Source organism: Asparagus officinalis, chromosome 3 (assembly GCF_001876935.1).
Source record: "Asparagus officinalis chromosome 3, Aspof.V1, whole genome shotgun sequence".
Lineage (NCBI taxonomy): Eukaryota > Viridiplantae > Streptophyta > Magnoliopsida > Asparagales > Asparagaceae > Asparagus > Asparagus officinalis.
Genome location: NC_033796.1, coordinates 111,885,567 through 111,905,293, shown reverse-complemented (window position 1 = coordinate 111,905,293; position 19,727 = coordinate 111,885,567). Strand labels below are relative to the sequence as shown.

The following is a 19,727-nucleotide window of genomic DNA, read 5'->3' as shown; positions in this document are numbered from 1 at the left end:
GGGAAACACTACTTCCTCAATTGTTGATGTGGTGCTTACGTATGTCACCTCTACTTCCTAAAATATTTTCATGCCCTCAAGTCTCACAAATGCTTCAAGAAGTGGATGAAATAATCAGTGGGGTCCACTAGTAGCATGAAGTCAAGGATTTAACTGGAGTGTCAGCGTGTCCTATCTCCTCGTATGTTTACCTTAACCATCCTTGTTCACATGATACTCATATTGACTAATTCTAAAAAACCTTCAAACACCAAAAAGATCATAGTTAAGCTATTTTTTTTAAATAAAAAGTCATGTCAATGTGGTATAAAGTATTTTCAATTACCATAATTCAATTTTAATCTAAATTGCTATAATATTTGTCAGAGTGTTATAGTAAGTGTTGAAGTATAATAAAGGGAGGCTCATTATGGTTTATGATTTCCTAACAATATTTCAATTCTATCCGAACAAAAGAAGTGAATAAAGTGGAAGAAGTACTATTTCCATTACTTCCAAAAACATGTGAAACAAACAAAAAAGAGTATCACTTCTACTACATCATACTTCATAATTTAAGAAGTTACTTCTTTAATCTACTTCTTGCTTCAAAAAACTTCTCATCATCCAAACGGACCCTAAGCATATATTATTTTCTCAAATCAGTTAGTATCGCATTCAGATTTTTAGGTAAAAAAATCTTTACTGGCTTATGGTTCGTTGACACTAGATTTTCAGTCTCTCATTTGAGAATCTCTTTTAAAAGAGAAAGATTAGGATGTATTCTAGATAAAGCACTGAGTTTGGGTAGCAAAGAAGATGAAGTGGCGGACAGCAGATTTAAAGAGTAATGCATAACAAAGACCTCAGCTTCTGCTGCAAGAATATGATATTTCATTATAAAAAATTAGCTGAACTCTAGGCAGTTCCTCATGAATTGTTTTATACCCAGTCATCTTTTCATGGAATAGAATTAAAAAATCTGTCATGTTATATTCTCAAAATGCGCCTTTGACTATTTCTGTTGTTTTATGTATTTATATTCATAGATCTATATGGTTCTGACTTTTGATTTATGTGCTTCTTGAGGACCTTTGTTTTTTGATTTAATGTGGTTCTTTGCTCAAGATGCAGGTTTGGTGGGAAAATGACATGATGAAATCTGCATTGTATAGTCGGTTTTCTATGTTTGGTCCTCTTCAATATCACACATTTGCAAGCCATCATAAGACACCATTTAATATATTTCATGGACTCCCTGATTATCCTAAAAGGTTACATTCTCTTATGCACAAGTGTCATGTTCATGCAATAAGGGATGTGCATGGTGGACAATACCTTCCACCTTGGTTCAGGTGATTGTGCATAAAATATGTGACAAATATGATTAATTTATTTTAATAAAGATTCTTCAATCGACTGAAGCATAGTCCTTGCATTTCTTCAGTGTAGCTCCAATGATGGCGTATACAGATAATCATTACAGAACTCTTGCTCGGCTCATATCAAAGCATGCATGGCTTTTCACGGAAATGATCGTGGCAGAAACAATTGTTCATCAACGGGATAATTTGGTACAATTTCTCTAAGCTCCTTTCATTGAACTCTCTGGTTGAAATGAACCATATACAACAAACATTATACGGTGACAAATCTCAAATTCAACAAATTCCTATAACATTAAAGCCAAACTGGTTCTTACTATTGATAGTGTTTAACATGAGATAACTACATCTTAAGAGCTTATGCTAATGTGCCATGTTGTCATACATCTCCATATGTTTTACCAGTTTGGCAGATTCTAAATGGTTCAATGATACCTGTAAATGTTATCATGTCAAGCTCACTTTCTGGTTGTTGATAGTGGAAATTAGAGAAAATATAGAGACAATTTGTTTCTCCTCTGCACCTTTATTTGTAATAGTAGGCTAATCCAAATCCTAATTAATACATATCTCGTAGCACTGGCGATGCCTTATCACACATATTATATTTATTTATGAGCTTTCAACCTAATTTACACGTCTGCCAACCTTGGAGCTTCCTCATTGATGTTTATACTCAGAATCGACAACTTTGCTCCAGGATGGCCTACTACTTTAAGCAGTTCTTCTTTCCTGACCTTTCTGCTACCTATTCAAAGTGTGCCAGACTGACTTTAGATATTGTTCATTAGAAGTGTGCCAGACTTAAGTAATAACCTATGAAGAATTTCTTTGAAAATTTTCAGGATAGATTTTTGGCCTTTCCCTCAGAACAACACCCAATTGTCCTTCAAATTGGTGGAAGCAACTTGGAAAACCTGGCAAAGGCAACTCAACTTGCAAATGCTTATTCCTATGACGAAATTAATCTCAAGTATCTGTTGCCTGCCCCTCAAGAGCTTTATCCATGCTCATAACACTTCTTTCATTGATTGAGGTTGTTTTTGTGAATCTGTCAGCTGCGGATGCCCAAGCGGAAAAGTTGCAGGTCATGGTTGCTTTGGTGCGCGTCTAATGCTTGACCCAAAGGTTTGACCTTAAAAGCATTGTAAATTTGCATCACAATTGGTAATGACGTACTTTCATGCTTCATGTTTGCAGCTTCTTTCTTCCTTAAATTTATTTCTTGTGTGCTGTTTTCTTTTGCAAGTGAAGTTTGTTGGGGATGCTATGTCGGCCATTGCCTCCAACTGTGATGTTCCTGTCAGCGTGAAATGCAGAATAGGTGTTGATGATCACGACTCTTATAATGAACTCTGTGAGTGCTGTTCTTTTTTTTTTTCTTCTTCTGCGGTTTTAGGAAACTTACCATTTTATTTGTGTACATATTCTGTGCCATGCATATGAATAATCTATATTCTATACCTATAAAAGAACTTGGTGGATACATGCCCAAGATATCTGGCATGTTTCCAGCTGTTTACCAACTTGGAGGTTGTCAAATTTGTGGTAGGATTGTGATATTTTTCATTGATTTGTGTGATTGAGGATGTAGGTTTTTATAGGAAAATGCATTTCTACTATATATCCTTATGAATCCTGAGGTAATGCGATGCCCAATCCTGTTTTTTTCTACATGTACTTGTATAATATTAATTTGGGATCTTCATTTTCTTTTTATGATTTTGCATATCCACATATCATGTCTTCCCTTGCTCTGTCTCCGTGTACATGCAGCTTTGTCACAAGTGTTACCTTTTGTTCTGTGGAGTACGTTCCTGTTTGCAGCACTTAAGCGTCATTATTGTAGGCAATTTTGATATGGTTGTATCTAGCTTGTGTGAATGCTGTAGGTGATATTGATACCAGCTTTGAGCTGATCCCATAATGATGGAAGAAATCTTGAATGATGATGACAAAATCAAATATATCTTTATTAATGTTCCAAACGTTAATACATGTATGATCATTTTGATTGTTCCAAACTTGGTTGTTGCATAAATTTCAGGTGACTTCATAGACACGGTTGCTTCTCGCTCACCAACTAGGCATTTTATTATTCATGCACGAAAGGCATTACTGAATGGTCTCAGTCCAGCTGAAAATCGGAAGGTTCCACCTCTAAAGTATGTCCCCTTTTCTGGGTTTAATGAAAGATTTGCTTCATAAGAACGAAAATACTTTCTTGCATTGTTAGAACTTTTTCTTTTTTCCCTCTGCTGAGCCTACAGGTATTGACATAAATTCTTCAACATTTGTTTGCATTTGTGTTTTCATTTTTTCTGATTAAGCGATATAAGAGATCCATACTTTCAGGATGGTTGAGCTTCTATATAGTGCCTAACTGCCTGTGCTGAACCAAAAACAAAGCATATCAGAGTATTATTCACTGATGAAGAATAAGACATCCTTTTCACTTGTTATATTACACATTCTGTTAATAATTGTCAAAAATAGTTTGATTCTTATGGTAATAATACATATACATAAAAGTGACATGGATAATACACATTTCATGAGCAATTCCATAATAAGCCCTGGCCAACATCGTAGTTAGTAGACAGGATAATATTGTTTATGCATGTCCTTACCATACTTATGAGTTGATATTTGTCCTGGCTGATTCCAAAGTTTCTTTTTTCTACTTGATGATAGAACCCCATATTAATGTCTGTGTGTGTGTGTGTAATGCAGACGTTATATGTATAGCTTGGACGCAAATTCCAATATTTTTTTCAACACTCAACTGTCATATTGATAGTGCAACTTTTCTTCTAGATGTCAATTTAGAATCTATAATGGACATGGAATGCAATAAACAAGTTCAACACGTTTTATATTAGAATGATTCATGAGAAAATGCTTATTTTTAATTCCATAACCCCTAGGTAGAAAATTGGCCTCAGACTCTTGGCATCATGTAGACCAATCAAACATAATTTCTATCAATTGTTCGTCAACACTTTTCAGTAAGAATAATTCTTCATACCCAACTTTTTTACTGATGTGAAAAACTTAGTTGTTGTGTTGATGTTGATGATCTCAATGTTATTTTGCATTAAAAAATGGTGCTTGTTTAGTATCCAAAAAGCAAGATGCTCTTGAGTAGTTTAGTATCTGCAACCAGCAAGGTGGTAATAGAATATTGGTTTGTAATTATGTTTTGCATTGTTTAAAATAGTTGAATAGTTCTGCAGGTATGAGTACTACTTTGCGTTGTTGCGTGATTTCCCAGAAATACACTTCACCATTAACGGAGGCATCACTTGCATTGATCAGGTATATATCTTGCAGTTTGATGCAGAGTTTCATATTTCCTTCAATCTTATGTTTGGACATCAAGTAGTAGAGTTTTGTTAAATTGTTTATGGAGCCTTTGTTCCATGATAAAGCCAACCCATGACAGGAAAGTTGATAAAATGATGATATTTTCTGCCTTTGCATGTACTTTTATATATTTTATTATTATTGGTCTATCGCAATGTCTAACTCTGTAATATATTTTCAAGACTGCACCTTTCTTGTACAATGTTGCTTTTGAATTATGGAGCTAAGCTTGTTGAATATAGTTTTGACATGCAGATATTTTTCTTTTATTCTGTGTTATGACAGGTTAATGCAGCAAGAAAACAAGGAGCTTATGGGGTGATGGTCGGTCGTGCTGCATACAATAAGTATGAACTTCAACTATAACCTATATATTGGGTTTTATTGCTACTCTCTTTACTGGTATTTTTTTCCCCAGCCTTTTGTCTCAAATGTAACACATATACTATGTGTGATCCTTGTTGTAAGACATTGATGGCCAGTTGGCATTGAGAGTGCGTAGAGCTACCATTATCGTGATGTGCTTTTAAGCTCATGCAACTTAGGAAAGATAGCCGTTTTCATTTTTTCTCAATTTATATTCTTGAATCACGACTTTTCTTTAGTATTGTTGAATTGCTTTATATAGAAAAGTTAAAATGTAATTTTTTCAGCCCATGGACTATGCTGGGACATGTAGATAGCTTGATATTCAGAATGCCATATTCTGGTGTTTCACGTCGACAGGTGTGATCAAAATTGTTATGGCATATTATAGAGATTCACTCTTTTCTTCATCTAACACTTTTCTACTGTAGATCCTTGAAAAGTTTCAGGAGTATGCAGACTCTGTTTTAGGCACATATAGACCTGGCAAACCAAGTGTAAGGCAACTTGTGCAGGTTTGTACTAGAAGTCTCCTTTTTTTATGTTTATTGATTATTGATTTTTTGACATAATAATTGTTTACACTCGATCTCCAAGATCCATTGCGTCTGCACAATGTCCAAGTTTACCATATATTATATCAACAAAAGAGTATTATACTCATTCACATGTAATTGACTTGGAAATACTATTAGTGTGTCACTGTCTAGAACATTGTTGTAAGCTTGGTTTTATTACCCTTCATAACATTATCTCCTTTATTAAGGGTTTCTTTGATCATTTTCAGAAGTTTGTACCTTTCTCAAAGTTAACTGCATACATTATGTCTTTGTTTTTGCTTTTTTGGAAATTTGTATTGTTTTCCATTTTACAAACAAATATGTTCAACTATTTAGGCTATTAACCTTCTAGATTTTGACAATTTTTCATGTACATTTCGTGTTCATATTATCTTATCACTCTAGGAATTTTCTAGTGGAATATTATCTGTAAAGTGTATCATACTATGACCATAGGAAAGTAACTTTGTCAAGTTTGAGGGAATCTTTTTGTTTCAACTTTTTGTTCCTCATTACGCACATCCTTGCCTGATATTAAACAAGCGCATTGTGGCATATAGCAGTGACATCAACTGTTTTAAAGTTTTTTGCATTCTTAGTCTTTGTAGGAATTGTTTGCTTGAATCTGGCTTGGTTTGAAGAGAAACTTCATCTTTATTGAGATCCCATCAAGGCAAATCTGTAGCGACTACCGACAAATAAGCTGATGTGTGCTACGCAAGCTATATTAATACTTGACCCCTCTCCACTTTTTAGCTCTTATTTTTTAGCTTTCAGTGACTACTGGTGGTCCACGATTCATGTATTGTACACAATTTCATTTGAATGTCCTGTTGTTAGTTAGCTATTCACAATCATCTGAAATTTTGTTTCAGCCCTTATTACACTTGTTCCACTCAGAACCTGGAAATGGTCTATGGAAACGTAAAGCTGATGCTGCATTGCGACACTGCACGGTATGCCAGTGAGGTTTCCTTTCCCAAATTATTTTTGATGCTATCCATCATCTAGGGCTTAATATTATATCTCAAATGACATCTTTCCTTTTCATCCTTAATTATGGTGGGGCTATGAAAGAATATTCAAGAGAAAGGAAAATCTAGTGAAGGGAAATAAAGCGTTTCAACACGGGGATTATTCCTTTATCATCGATAAAATAACATAAAAAACCAATCACCCATCCACATAGAAAATCCATGTCTCTGCTGGAAAAAAAATTAAAATAAAAGAGAGGTAAAAGGTAAAATAATTGATATTTGTCTTTCTCTAGTAACAATGAATATTGACTAGATCAATCAGGTATCAGGAATGAGGTCCAAGGTTCGAGCACTCCCAACTACAGAGGAACGAGATTCAAGAAGAAATGCAATACCCCTTGAATGAATATTGGGGACATGAGTGATATAGATATCGTTTGATCTTTGGACCTCTTAGTCCAAGACCCCAACACCCAACCATTAGGGCACCCGCGGGAGATGATATTTGTCTTTAGAAAGCAAACAAGAAGCATTTATTATTCTGTTTGTACCAAATTGTTAAAAGGAACACAAAGTCATAATTGACTTGAAAGACTAAAGATGGTTGCAAATAACCGCTTCAAAATAATGTTGTGAAGGTTTAGGAGGCATTTAGTTCTCTGAGACAAGTCAAAGAAAGAGCAAATCTGTCTCTCAATGTGAGCTGGATTATGAGGGTAGTAAGTTGTAGAGACTAAGATAAAACAATCATGGGCTTCTACAGATTTTTCGGATTAAATACCCATCTCTATGGGTTAAAACCTTATCAAGTTGGTTTCTCCTAATCCAGCTATTTCATCTTATATTCAGTTCCAATTCAAATACAAAAATTTTCATGTCAGCTTTTCCTTTTCATGGAAATTATAACACACCTAATGGAGTACTCATGTTAACTACCTGTTAACCTAACCATTGGATCGTTATAATGCTCTTCAATGTGTCTCATGTTCCTAGCATCTCTTCTCATCATGCTAATACCAAGCTTTTTTTTTTATAATAAATATATTGATGTCCTTATTTCCTGCGGTTTTTAGTTTATTCATTGTCAGTTATTAACCCGTTTGACAGTGGAAAAGCAGTGATCAGTCCAACTAATAATGGAATCTTCAGTCTATACCTCCTTTCTATTACTCTTTGATATAAGCGTTAATTTTGAGAAGATAACACGGATGCCTTTTATTTCTTATGAGCAAATACAATCGTTAGACTTCTGCTTGATTCAATACGGATCCTATTCTTCATGATAGTGAATGCTTCTCAATTGTCACTATAAAATTTGAAATCATTTTACATTTATTTTTTCCATGTTTATTTTTGAATTTTCATTCGCCTCATCTCTTATATTATTTGTAATTTGGAAAGCAGTCATGCTCTTAAGAGTAATTGTTGTTGCAGACGGTCGAGTCGTTCCTACAGGAGACTTTAGTTGCAATTCCTGATTCGGTGTTGGATTCAACCCTTACCGAGCATCCATCTTCTGATGATGATAATTTCGCGGATGTGGATTGTTTGTTGCCGCCTCCGTATAGATCATCGACTGAACAAGAGTCTGTTTTGTGTTCGTTCTGAGGAATCGGCATTCGTTTAGTTGAACATGGAATACAGTCTTTTCTTTATATATTTATGGAAGTTCTGGATAACATTTGTCAGCGGCTGAATTAAACTGTACATATCCTATCAAATTATTCATTCATGATATTGTAATTACTTATCATAGATCAATACTTAAGATCAAGTTTCCTTAAGGAAAAAAAAAGGTTAAGATCAAGCAAACGTTGTTTTCTCACCGTCGGAAGGGAGACAGAATTTAAAAAAAAAAAGAAAAGGAATCCAAGAAATAAGATGAATGAAACCCTTCTCTTCGTGGAGTAGATTTTTTTTGTTGGCAACAGGTTAGTATATGACTATTTTTATCTTTTCTGATCTTGAATACTTGTGTATTCTTGTTGTACGGAGAGAGAAAGAGGGGTCAAAATACAAGGAAATGTCGCAATTTGCCTCAATTTTCATGATTGTTTTTCGACTGGAATCGAGAAACACAGGTGAGATGAGCTTATCCTTGGTGGAACAGTTGCAATAACGCTATTCGTATAAGTTTTGCATGTGCAGGAATTATTATTGCTAAAGAGGACACATACTTACTCATCACATCCATGCATACTATCTTTCGCAAGCTTATACATGGTGACTAAATTACTCGATGGAGCACTCGGGAGGAGTTACTTGTTCCTGGCGGTAATCATAGACCAAGTAGTTTGTTCTCCCTCACGCGCCTGAGCCTTGCAGCCTGGGTCTCATTCTGAGCCCAAGCATGGTAACTACAACAATATGCCACGAACGGCGCCTGACTCCAGTCGATTCTCCTCGCAGCCTATTGCTCACCGTTTCACAGCGCAGAGCGAACAGGTAACAGTTGGCTGCTTAAGTACGGAATTCATTGCTGCTGTGCATTCCATACAGGTGTTCTGCCAACTAACCACCCTGCATTCATAGTTTTATATGTATAATTGATTATATTACAGTATATGTAGATGAAGGAATCACTCTGAACAGAGTGGGGATCCCCCACAAAGACCAACTCAACACTTGAATTTTATTTTTAATTTTCATCTCATAACCACAAGTCGACACAATATACACACATTCAACCCCATTCAAAACACGTTTGTGAAAAGAAAAAGGGCAGTAGAGGAAAAGGTACTGCCTGTGGTTCCAAGAAATTCAAACTCCCGAAACACCCCATAGATTAGGAGTCATTACAACTCCAAGGAGTTGCTGAAATGAAAAAGCTAAAGGCCTCGAAATAGAGTCTAGAATGCTCAGAAAGGAGAGAATTTGGACATGAACTGGAACTCTTCGGTGATGCAAATACAGTCAATAGAAACTGTGTGAGATTGCAAATACAGTCAACACTCTCACCACTCCTAACCAGATACACCCAAGCTAAACAACTTGAGGACAACTACTAGAGTACCAAGACTCAAAGGTACTCTTACACCAAAACTGCTAAAGTGCCAAGACTACGTTACACCATCTTATTCAAGTTGAAACAGATAGATCGCAAAAATCGAAACCAGCAATATGAGAATGGCCATGAACAAATATTTGAAGTTAAGCTGAGTTGCTTCTATAGTCCTCACTGGCTCGAGTTGACCCTCATCTGAAGAGAGAGTTGTCTCCATGCATGTTTCAGAGCTTGATGCCGCTGCAGCTGAGTTCCCCACCTGACAATCAGTAAAGCTTACTAGAAACATTATATATTTCAGATGATAGCTTCATTTCACTTGCAAAATAATGGTTGGCAAAAAAAAAAAAAAAAAGAACTTAATGCTACTCAAGTTGAAGACTGAAAGTTAACTAATGCAATGGAGTAGTAATTCTTTCCATAAACGAAACTGATCAAAATGGATTTTGATCTTCTCAACTATCATTTAAACACAGTCATCTGACAATATTTACAATTTTATTGCAGATATAACTAACATCATACCACCCTATATTGCACTCATTTTGACTAAAACTGGAAAAAAATTATAATTTATCCATTAAATGGTGGGCATTATTATTTAGGGCGTATTCTCTTCACTAACTGCAATAGAGAGGATAAGAATCTGCTGAAAATAACTCTCAAGCAGGAAATGATATTCTGAAGCTGAAAGCACTCCTTTGTCTGAAAAAGCTAAAAGCGAGCACGTCTTTAGGTCCAAAACTGACATGGATGTTTATTGAATGAAAACATCCTAACTGAAATGGCTTTGAAATTGGTAGAATTGTAGTGTGCACAGAAGAAATTAAATGCAAACACTATATTCACAGATCATGAGCACGTGCCTGCAGAATGCATCAGTTTGAGCACAGAATGCATGCAGGTAAACTTGTGCAATCTATACAATATTCTACTAAATCACTCCAAGAACTGATAAATTAAAATAAAAAAAAGAAAGTCGAAGAGAGAGAAAAAAGTACAAAAAAGTACATGCAAGTGATACATATGAGAAAATACGAAATCTTGATTTAAACATTTGAAACTTAATTTGTTTGTTAAGCAAAGCAGTAATGGGAAAACAGACCTTAATATGTGTAATCGCAGACCCTGTTAATGTTTCCTCAGGCGTGGTATGGATGCCAAATTTGTTTCCAGCGGTTTCCTTCAGGCTTTTATTAGAGGCACTGTCCTTTGTCCTCGAGTTTTTCTTTGTCAGTAGTTTGTTCTGTTTCGTTAATGCCGATATCTGCATATGAAAGAATGAGTAAGTATAGCAGCAGATAGCTCTCTCCATTTATCTCATTATAACGAGCTTCTAAATGCATGCATGCGTTGTAGAAGCTAGTTTCTCACGTGTGCATTATACCTCATTGATTTATATAGCTAGCTTAACAAAAATAAATCAAGCTAACCAATGAAAAACGACGTGAAAGCATCAATATACTTTAATGTGTCAATGCACACTCAGCATAGGCGTTTGTTATCCACGTAATTTCAGCTACAGTACACCTATCAGCAAATTTTACTTTAGTATTATTGACAAGTAACACAGGTCTCTTTAGGGAAAACTAAATTTACATCTTATCATACCTATAGTACTCCAACACCTGAAAGAGCTACAATGGTCAGCATTTGCAGCATAAAAGGGTGTTTATTTATCCTTGTCTGTGAAACGATCATAGCAAATTATAACCACTCACTGTGGTCATGATTAAGACAAAAAAAATGTGAGCATAGAAGAGTGGCGTAATCATCCAGCACTACTCATAGATCATTTCATCTACTGATATCCATTCATTAATACTCAAGTAAGATATATGAATGACAAAAATATAATGTCAGGTTATACACCAAAAAGTTCTGAACGTGCACAATAAGTACAAATATAGACAAACGTCAAGATTTGTATTCATTATGGATCTACACATGCATGTATTTGTCTTAGATGTTAAATACAAATGCATGTACATACTAAAAAAAAGAAAGCTTATTAAGACAAAATATCATGAACTTCATTTTTTTCATTGATACATGCTTGCATGTTCCATTCTGCAGAACATATGGAAGTACAAGGATGTTCAGTAACATATGTACTATTACAAACCAGTGTATATAAGTGTTGACACATGAAAAAGTTGAACTAATAGCGTGCAAACGCGCAATTGATTAGGTCGTTATTGACTCATCCTCACCACTCACGCACACAATGCCCACCACTGTACACCACTGTTGAGCCTATAAGTGTTGACACATGAAAAAGTTGAACTAATAGCGTGCAAACGCGCAATTGATCAGGTCGTTATTGACTCATCCTCATCACTCACGCACACAATGCCCACCACTGTACACCACTGTTGAGCCACAACTGCTACGCTTGCACCGCACTTGGTTGTGTACACACAGTCATAGGTCATGCACACCATGTTCCGTTGCACCATCACTGTGCCCCGATCGGTCGCATTGCTCAATCATGGTGCTGTCCCAAAGCATGCCTACACGTGTATTGTCATTCACAGATTACGCAGGTCACACACACTGCACACCGTTCACGTTGTTACCCCATCCCAACGCTTGTCTGGTTCAGACTCCACATTCGCACACTCAGTTGCCACGATCATCATGTTCGGTTGCCACCATCGGCATCCTCGTGGGCTTCAGTCTCCACACTCACTGCGACGGTCACCGCCAATGATGTGTTTGCATGGCTTAACTTCCACACTCCATTGTCATGCTTGTATGGCACGGTTGCCACAGTTGCCAGGCGCATCAACATTGCAGTTGCAATGCTAGTTTGCCTCGGTTACATCAACTTAGAATGAAGACTAGGCAGGCGGGTAAGACAATTCTCAACTAAACCACCCTTATGAGAAGAGCCATTGCCAGAGTCTTGTGGTTTAGTCACTGCTCTCCACGCATATCCCCATCATCATTGCCACACTCATGTGGCTTGGCCACAATGGCGTAACCACATGCTCCATGCCCGACTGGAGGTGCTAGACTACGCGTACCCACGGTCATGCTCAATCAAAAGCATTCTGCAGTGCACAGTCAAGCGTTTTCGATAATACTTGGCTGAGAGAACTCGGTTGTGCATGCAAGCGTGCTGGTCACGACCAAGGCACCTTCATCGTGAGCGTGCTTATATGTGAGAGTGCTCAGTCGCCCTAATCCAGAGCACAAGCGTGTCCAACGAATGTCCACCACACCAGAATCGTGCCCACAGTCTTGGAGGGGGAGGGAAACTTCCCAAAGCCGCTCCTCTCCATGGCTCTCACATGCAATCCAACCCTCCCGCATCCTCCTTCCTATAAATAGGAACCCTTGGCTTCATTCCGAGGTGCCATTCCAAGATGAGTCAAACTAAAGAGAGTAACAGTCGTAGACTAAAGGGTTATTCCTACAGGAGACAACTAGGTTGTGTTGTACTGTGACTAGTGTCAAACTTCTTAGGGAATCGTCAGAAAGTAGGTGAGGAAACCCAAGGATTTTTTTTCTGAGTTCTAATACGCTGCCATTGGATTTTGTTAGTCCCTTATGTCATTCGAATAAACATTGATCCGTATGATGAATACCTGGAATGTTGTCCTGTCTTTTATATTACTTTCTCCTAATAGAGTCTTTTTTTGGGAAAAAAAGAGAACAATTAACAAAGAATCATGAAACTGCATCACACAGAGGTTAGGCAATATGATTTTTTTAGCAAAACAGGTCTTTCTATCCAACCATTCAGTTATATAAGGAACAAGGACATAATTAAAAGACTAAAAAAAGTCATATATGAATATGACTGAAAAATGAATTTTCAACTGGGAAACGATGTCAAACATAGTTCTAAAAGGTTCGTGAGTAAAATAGAAAAGGATATCAATTAATGTGTTGTGAAGGACAATGCTAAAGCAAGACAAAAGCCAAAGATAACAAGAAATCAAAAAGATACGCAGGCTAAAAGAGGGAGGGTAAAACTCAGGGTCACACAAAAAAGGAACTGAAAGAAGCATGTTAGCTTATGGAGGCATTACCAGTTAGCATTTAGCAATGAAAACTTTCAAGTTGCCGGCAAACCAGACAAGTTCCACAAACCCATCAAAAGCACCCAAACAATGTGTAGAACATAACCGTCAAGGAACATCAATGATCAGAATTTTCCCACGACGTGATTGATTGCAAAAGAGTCGTGTGATAATAATAAGACTATCTAAATAATCAGAAGCACCTTCTGCTTAAAATTTGACATAAATGGCTGTCTCAAGACACTTCAGAATGGATCATTTGCTTATGATAGGAAATGAAACTACACAACCTATCAATGTCACATGCAGCTAATATTGACAGGTAAAGGAGATTTTAACATCTTGTCACCTTCTTAAACTAAACATGTCAAGACCTCGAGAACACCATGAAAACGATTCAGCAGTAGATAAGTGCTAAGGATATAATGCTATATTAGGAAGGGTATATTGAAAAATATATGGTAGAGAAATAATAGGGATATAATTAGATATGAGAGACATGATTAGACATAAATGGAGGAGGAGAAGACGAGAGTAAAAGTAGGACGGAGGAGGAGAAGGAAGGCGGAGGTGGAAGAGGCCTAGAGGAGGAGAGAGGACAAGATAAGTGGATGGACATGGAGATGGAAGAGGGAGAGAGAGGAGAGAAAAGATAAAGTTTGAGGAGGAGGAGGAGCCAAAGGGTGGCAAGAGGTGGAGGATGAGGGTGAAGAAAAGCAAAGAGGTGAGAGGTTGAAGAGGGTGAAGAGATGAGAGGTCGATAATGAGGATATTTTGGGGAGAAAAAAGAGGGAGGGAGAAGAGTATAAAACAAAAAAAAAGGTGCCGTCAATAGGCTTTTTCGCACAAGAAATTGGTTTTTTGCTGTGAAGCCCCTTTTTAANACGTTCTCTTTCCATGGCCAGTTTTATAACGAGGTCACTAATGAATTTAGTTCTGATACCAATGTCCTTCGCGGCTGCTAATCTTGCATCTTCTGCCTGATTCAAAGATGCCTCCATACATTCTAGCCTATTCCTCAGGAAACGCGACTCCTCATTTAGTTCCAAATTAGTTTCCGTAAGTAGATTGCACTTAGATTCAGCACTCTCAGCCCTACTTTCAGCCTTTGAAACTTTTCCTTTAAGATCATCAATCAAATTTCCCATATCACTGAGAGCAGAATATAACATACTCTGTTGTTCCTCAATTGCCTCAACAGAGGCCTTTGCATGCTCCAATCGTGTATCTGATTCCTTTAGCTTTCTCTCTAAAACATTTGCATTCTCTGATTCACTACTCCTAAGTAACTTGAGTTGTTCATCAAGTTCGTGATTAATTTTTGTTACTTGTGCACACTTCTCTTCAGCACTCTCTGCCCGGCTTTCTAGTCTCAAAACATCTTCTTTGAGACACTTGATTGTATTTTCCATGTCACTGATTTCAGCATTTAAATTATTTCGTCGCTCACAACTTGATTCAGCAGAGCCCTTTGCTATCTGCAGCTGAGTATTAGATTCCTTTAACTGTTCCTCAAGCTTTCTTACCTTATCTCTCAAAGATAAGGCCTCAAAATTGGTAAGTTTGTTTTCATCCTCAGCCTTTTGAAGGTTAGCTTTCAAATCACCTTCCTGTAACTCTTCAGCATGTGACTTTTTTGCGCTCTCCTCCAACTTAGATCTCAGCTTACCCTCCTCAAAGATTGAACCTTTTAAACTTAACTGCACAATCTGGACTTTTCCTGAAAGTTCTCTTGAAATCCCAAGAAGTATTTCAGCTGCATTTTCAGCTTCAAACGTTCTTTGGAGAATCATTTCAACTGATTCTTCCAAGTTGTATATTGTCTGCTCAGCATAATGCAATTTCAATTTGAGTTCATCTTCATTATGTGTGGATTCAGACAGCTTCTTCTCAAGATCTAGTTCCCTGGCCAAAGATTTCTCTAACATTTGTAGAAAGTGTCTTTGCTCATCCTTTTGCTCCTTCCAATCAGTATTTACAGATGAGTGTGCACTAATATCCATTTCAATATCAGCACCAGTACCTGTTCAAATGCATGCATTAGAAATAGAGCACATGCACACATTGATAACTGGCAGAAATGAAGAGCAAGTACCTGTGACTTACAAGTTCCAAACCCAGCAAAGGCCAGGTCACTTTCAAACTTGACAGAGCGCATTCTTATGTCAGCAACTATATCCTGCGTCTTCTTTAAAGATTTTTCAAAACCTTGCAGCTTTTCTTCTATTTTTGAGGAAAGATCTTCAGACTGCACATTCTCTGAAAGTTGTTGCCCCACATCCATGATATCAACTTGGAGAGAACCCACAAAATCATCAAGCTCTTTGACCTCTGAGTTCAATAAACCAGACAAAATATAAAATTCAAAGGCTTTCTCAACAGTCTCAGCTGAGAGTTCTTCCTCATTCTCCATACTCAGAGCTAAATAATCACTTGCTACATCTTCAACTTGTATCGAAAGCATCTCCAGGTTCTGTGCCTTTTCAGAAGAATATGCCACATCATGTTCAACTCTTGGTAGAACCTCCCAAGCAGTAGCTCTTCCGCTCATGTTATCTTTATTAGGTGATATGTCCTCTCTTCTTTCATCATAATCACCATCAACGGCCATGGTATGGTTTATTCTCAGCCTGTGCATCATTGACATAAAGCTCATGAAATCTGTATAGTTAATAGTGAATAGCAATCTAATCAAGTTTGCCCTGACATAAAGGTAATAATTAGGAAAATAAGTATGCAGTAATATGAACAGATATAGAAGGCAAAATTATGAAAGCTGAATCATATCATATTGCTCCGACATCTAATCAAGAAGCTTACAAAATAGAACATAATAATATAATACTCGTGTAAATGGTGAAATAACATATACTTTGACATCTGAAAAATTCTTAATAAATAAGAATTCAAAAAAGAGAAGATTACTACCAATGGCGGAGCCAGGGGGCCAGGGGTGGCCTTGGCCAGTTTTGTGCCTAATATTAATGTGTAGGACAATAAGTATTACATATTAGACCCTTAAATCTTTCATATTTTGAAATTTCTCCCTCAACTTTCTTGAATTGCTATTAGGTTCCCCAATTTTTAATTAGTTTCCAACAATCCCTTTAATTACTCCCTCAACTTATTGGAATTACTCCCTTTCGAATTGGAGGGACTAATCTCAACATAATTCAGTTAATATTAACTGCTTTGAGGGACTTATTTAAAATATTTAATATTTAATGGAATGATATTGAAAAAAAATCTATTTAAATAAAATTATTTGTACAAGCAGTATACTTAAATTGAGGGCAATTGTGTGATACAAAGAAAAATAGTTTTTGGCCTATGGATGAGAATGACTAAGTGGTAGGTTTGTGGATTAAAAAGACTAAGTAGCGCAACTAAAAAATTAGTTAATATCATTTTCGACCATCCCAATCAACACAACAGCCTTCTTTTTTTCTTTTCTCAAATTATATTTTATAGTGTTTTAAGTGAAATAGAACATCTCCATTGAACTCATTTCTCGAGTATTGTGGGTTTGCACTATTGTTTAAAATGTTGGGACTCTCTGCAAGTTATTTTAATTCCATGCTTTCCTTTATTTGTAGTTATAGCAATTTCAAATGGGTTTCTAATTCCTTATCTCTGTGTAATTATTTTACATTTAACAATAGAATTATAAAATGAGCTTAAAAATTTTCATGGTTTTTGCATTTCGAAGGGAATTGTGAAATGAGGTTATTCTAATTTTATCAAATTTTACATTAAGAAATAGATAAGTGAAATTATATAATCTATAGTGTATTGTCAATCTGTCGTGTCTTCAAAAGATTAGAAATTGAAAATTATGATAGTAACGAAACCAACTACAATTAATGTATTTAAAAAAATATTTCAAAAGATTGGAGCATGTCGATTCATGATCAATGAATATGGTGAAATAGTTCAAATATTCAAATGTTTTTTTAAAAGAGGGAATGATGGTTATGAGGTGACGGCTCATTTAGCAAAATGAGCTACAAAGACATAGAGTGACGAGGTCCACACCTTTCGACGTGACTAATAACGTGGGTCTCACCACAGGGCTATCTCTTCATAGCTCATCTAGCAAAATGAGCGGCCACTAATACCCATTATTTTCTTTTATAAGGGAATGATGGTTACGAGGTGATAGCTCATTTAGCAAAATGAGCTACCATAGAGATGTCAGTCCACAAATATATCTCAGGTTCTTGTTTTACCTACTACTTACATATATGAAAATTATATTATACATTGCTATATTTGATTACGTTTTGTGAATCTTAAAAAAAAAAAGCCAGAAAACAAACAACCAAAAAAAGGAAGAAAGAAAAAGAAAATTCTGCCTCCGCAAATGATTGTTATCCAATCAATGAATTCAAAAGTCTGTTGCTTAACGCAAAAAAGAAAGATATTAGTTACAAAAAGAAAGATAAAATTCCACCATGGGATTTGGGTTTCTTCCTCCTAGGGGGCAAAAAAAAAAAGAAAAAGAAATTGCTATATTAGAAATTTATAGGCTATCTCGGTGAATTAAAGATGAACTGACTACAACAAACGAAGTGAAGCAAGACAGAATCCAACGAGAATTTCTAAAAACCAATCTATCCAATTAAAGTAGCAAAAAAAAAAAATTCGATTTTGGAATCTCACCAGAGAGGCAAGCAAAATGGGCGTAGTCGAAGCTAATCGAAGACTCGTCAGAGAGGCAAGGCGAGCGGTGGTCGAACGAGGAGATCGATCGATGGAATCGATCGATGGAATCGTCGAGATCAGCGATGAGGGGATTTGGGCATCGTCGTGTTTGATGACGTGCCACTTTAATTAGTTTATGGGTTATTTAGATCGTGGTCCCACAAATCTTCAGTAGCTCCGTATTAGTCCGTAACAAATCTTTGAGATTGCTTATAAGCCCCTCAAATCTTAAGCTTTGAGCAATTTGGTCCATCAATGACCAAATTGCCCTCCCCTTCTCCTCCTCTAACCTGAATCCTAAATGTCCAAATCCAACTCTAGTTGTACCCCTCTACTCCCTTCGACCACCTTCCATACTCACACTCTTAAACTCATAATAACCGACACTGATTTCTTAACGTTCCTATCTCAATCCAGCATAGTAGAGAGGAGAAGAGATAAAATGATGTAGAATGCACTGTGGATATATTTATGGAGAAACAGGACCTCCAAAAGCCCAAACGCCAGCCCAACCAAGGGAAATAGTTTGCGACGAAGAACGGGTCGTATCTCTAGTTGTACCCCTCCCCTTCTCCTCCTCTAACCTGAATCCTAAATGCCCAAATCCAACTCTAGTTGTACCCCTCTACTCCCTTCGACCACCTTCCATACTCACACTCTTAAACTCATAATAACCAACACTGATTTCTTAACGTTCCCATTTCAATCCAGCACAGCAGAGAGGAGAAGAGTTAAAATGATGTAGAATGTATTGTGGATATATTTATAGAGAAACAGGACCTCCAAAAGCCCAAATGCCTGCTGTTGATGCTCGTTATCAAACAACCAAATAATCCCGAAGAGGATGGTTGAGGGGTGATGAAGGAAGATGGAGGGCCCGCTCCCTTCTCCGATTTTATACCTAGTTCTTGAACAAGGGTTTATTGCCGGTTCCCCCGTGTTTCCTCCGACGGTCAAGTCAGTTGATAAACTTAAGCTTGAGTGGAGTATAGAACTACGTGTTCTTATGCTATGTGAATTGGAGATGATCATCTCTCAGATTGGGTCAAGAGGAAGATTCAGATCGCCTTTTTTTGCTTACCTCGCTCTGATGGTCAATAATATCCATATATAGAGTAGATCTCCTCTGGCAGATTCATTATTTCGGCCATGTAGAATGGCGGTGATCAAGTGTGAGCTGGGAGGTGAGTCATCCCTCGCTTTACAGGCATCGGCTGGTGACCGGAGGGGAAGTCATCTCAGCATGGGAGAGGGTGTCTCCGCGACATCCGGAAAGTGACTTGTGAGTTGTGACAGAAGTCACGTGGGCATACTGAGTCGTCCCTCACTTTACAGATGTCGGCTAGCGACTGGAG

At 37.0% G+C, this 19,727-nt stretch overlaps 3 protein-coding genes across 4 annotated transcripts in view; 1 reads left to right on the top strand and 2 right to left on the bottom strand.

Moving 5' to 3' along the window:
• Positions 1-8,597, top strand: part of LOC109835772 (tRNA-dihydrouridine(20/20a) synthase-like) — a 9,092-nt gene extending 495 nt beyond the window's left edge. The window contains exons 2-13 of one of the 2 annotated variants that reach the window (XM_020403789.1): positions 1,114-1,334; positions 1,427-1,553; positions 2,210-2,337; positions 2,423-2,492; positions 2,619-2,721; positions 3,412-3,529; positions 4,601-4,682; positions 5,016-5,077; positions 5,384-5,456; positions 5,528-5,611; positions 6,532-6,612; positions 8,068-8,597. In XM_020403789.1, coding sequence (XP_020259378.1) covers positions 1,132-1,334; positions 1,427-1,553; positions 2,210-2,337; positions 2,423-2,492; positions 2,619-2,721; positions 3,412-3,529; positions 4,601-4,682; positions 5,016-5,077; positions 5,384-5,456; positions 5,528-5,611; positions 6,532-6,612; positions 8,068-8,241 — 1,305 coding nt within the window. In that variant the 5' untranslated portion in view covers positions 1,114-1,131 and the 3' untranslated portion in view covers positions 8,242-8,597. Of the gene's footprint in view, positions 1-1,107; positions 1,335-1,426; positions 1,554-2,209; positions 2,338-2,422; positions 2,493-2,618; positions 2,722-3,411; positions 3,530-4,600; positions 4,683-5,015; positions 5,078-5,383; positions 5,457-5,527; positions 5,612-6,531; positions 6,613-8,067 lie in introns of both variants that reach the window. The other variant, XM_020403788.1, reaches the window with a different exon arrangement.
• LOC109835773 lies at positions 9,243-10,967 on the bottom strand. Its single transcript, XM_020403790.1, has 2 exons — positions 10,743-10,967; positions 9,243-9,896 (listed from the first exon to the last, which is right to left on the bottom strand). The coding sequence occupies exons 1-2, from the start codon at positions 10,950-10,952 to the stop codon at positions 9,708-9,710; spliced, it is 399 nt and encodes a 132-aa protein (XP_020259379.1). The 5' UTR covers positions 10,953-10,967; the 3' UTR covers positions 9,243-9,707.
• LOC109835771 (WPP domain-interacting tail-anchored protein 1-like) lies at positions 14,235-18,502 on the bottom strand. The gene is made up of 3 exons (XM_020403787.1): positions 18,331-18,502; positions 15,775-16,298; positions 14,235-15,691 (listed from the first exon to the last, which is right to left on the bottom strand). The coding sequence occupies exons 2-3, from the start codon at positions 16,277-16,279 to the stop codon at positions 14,250-14,252; spliced, it is 1,947 nt and encodes a 648-aa protein (XP_020259376.1). The 5' UTR covers positions 16,280-16,298; positions 18,331-18,502; the 3' UTR covers positions 14,235-14,249.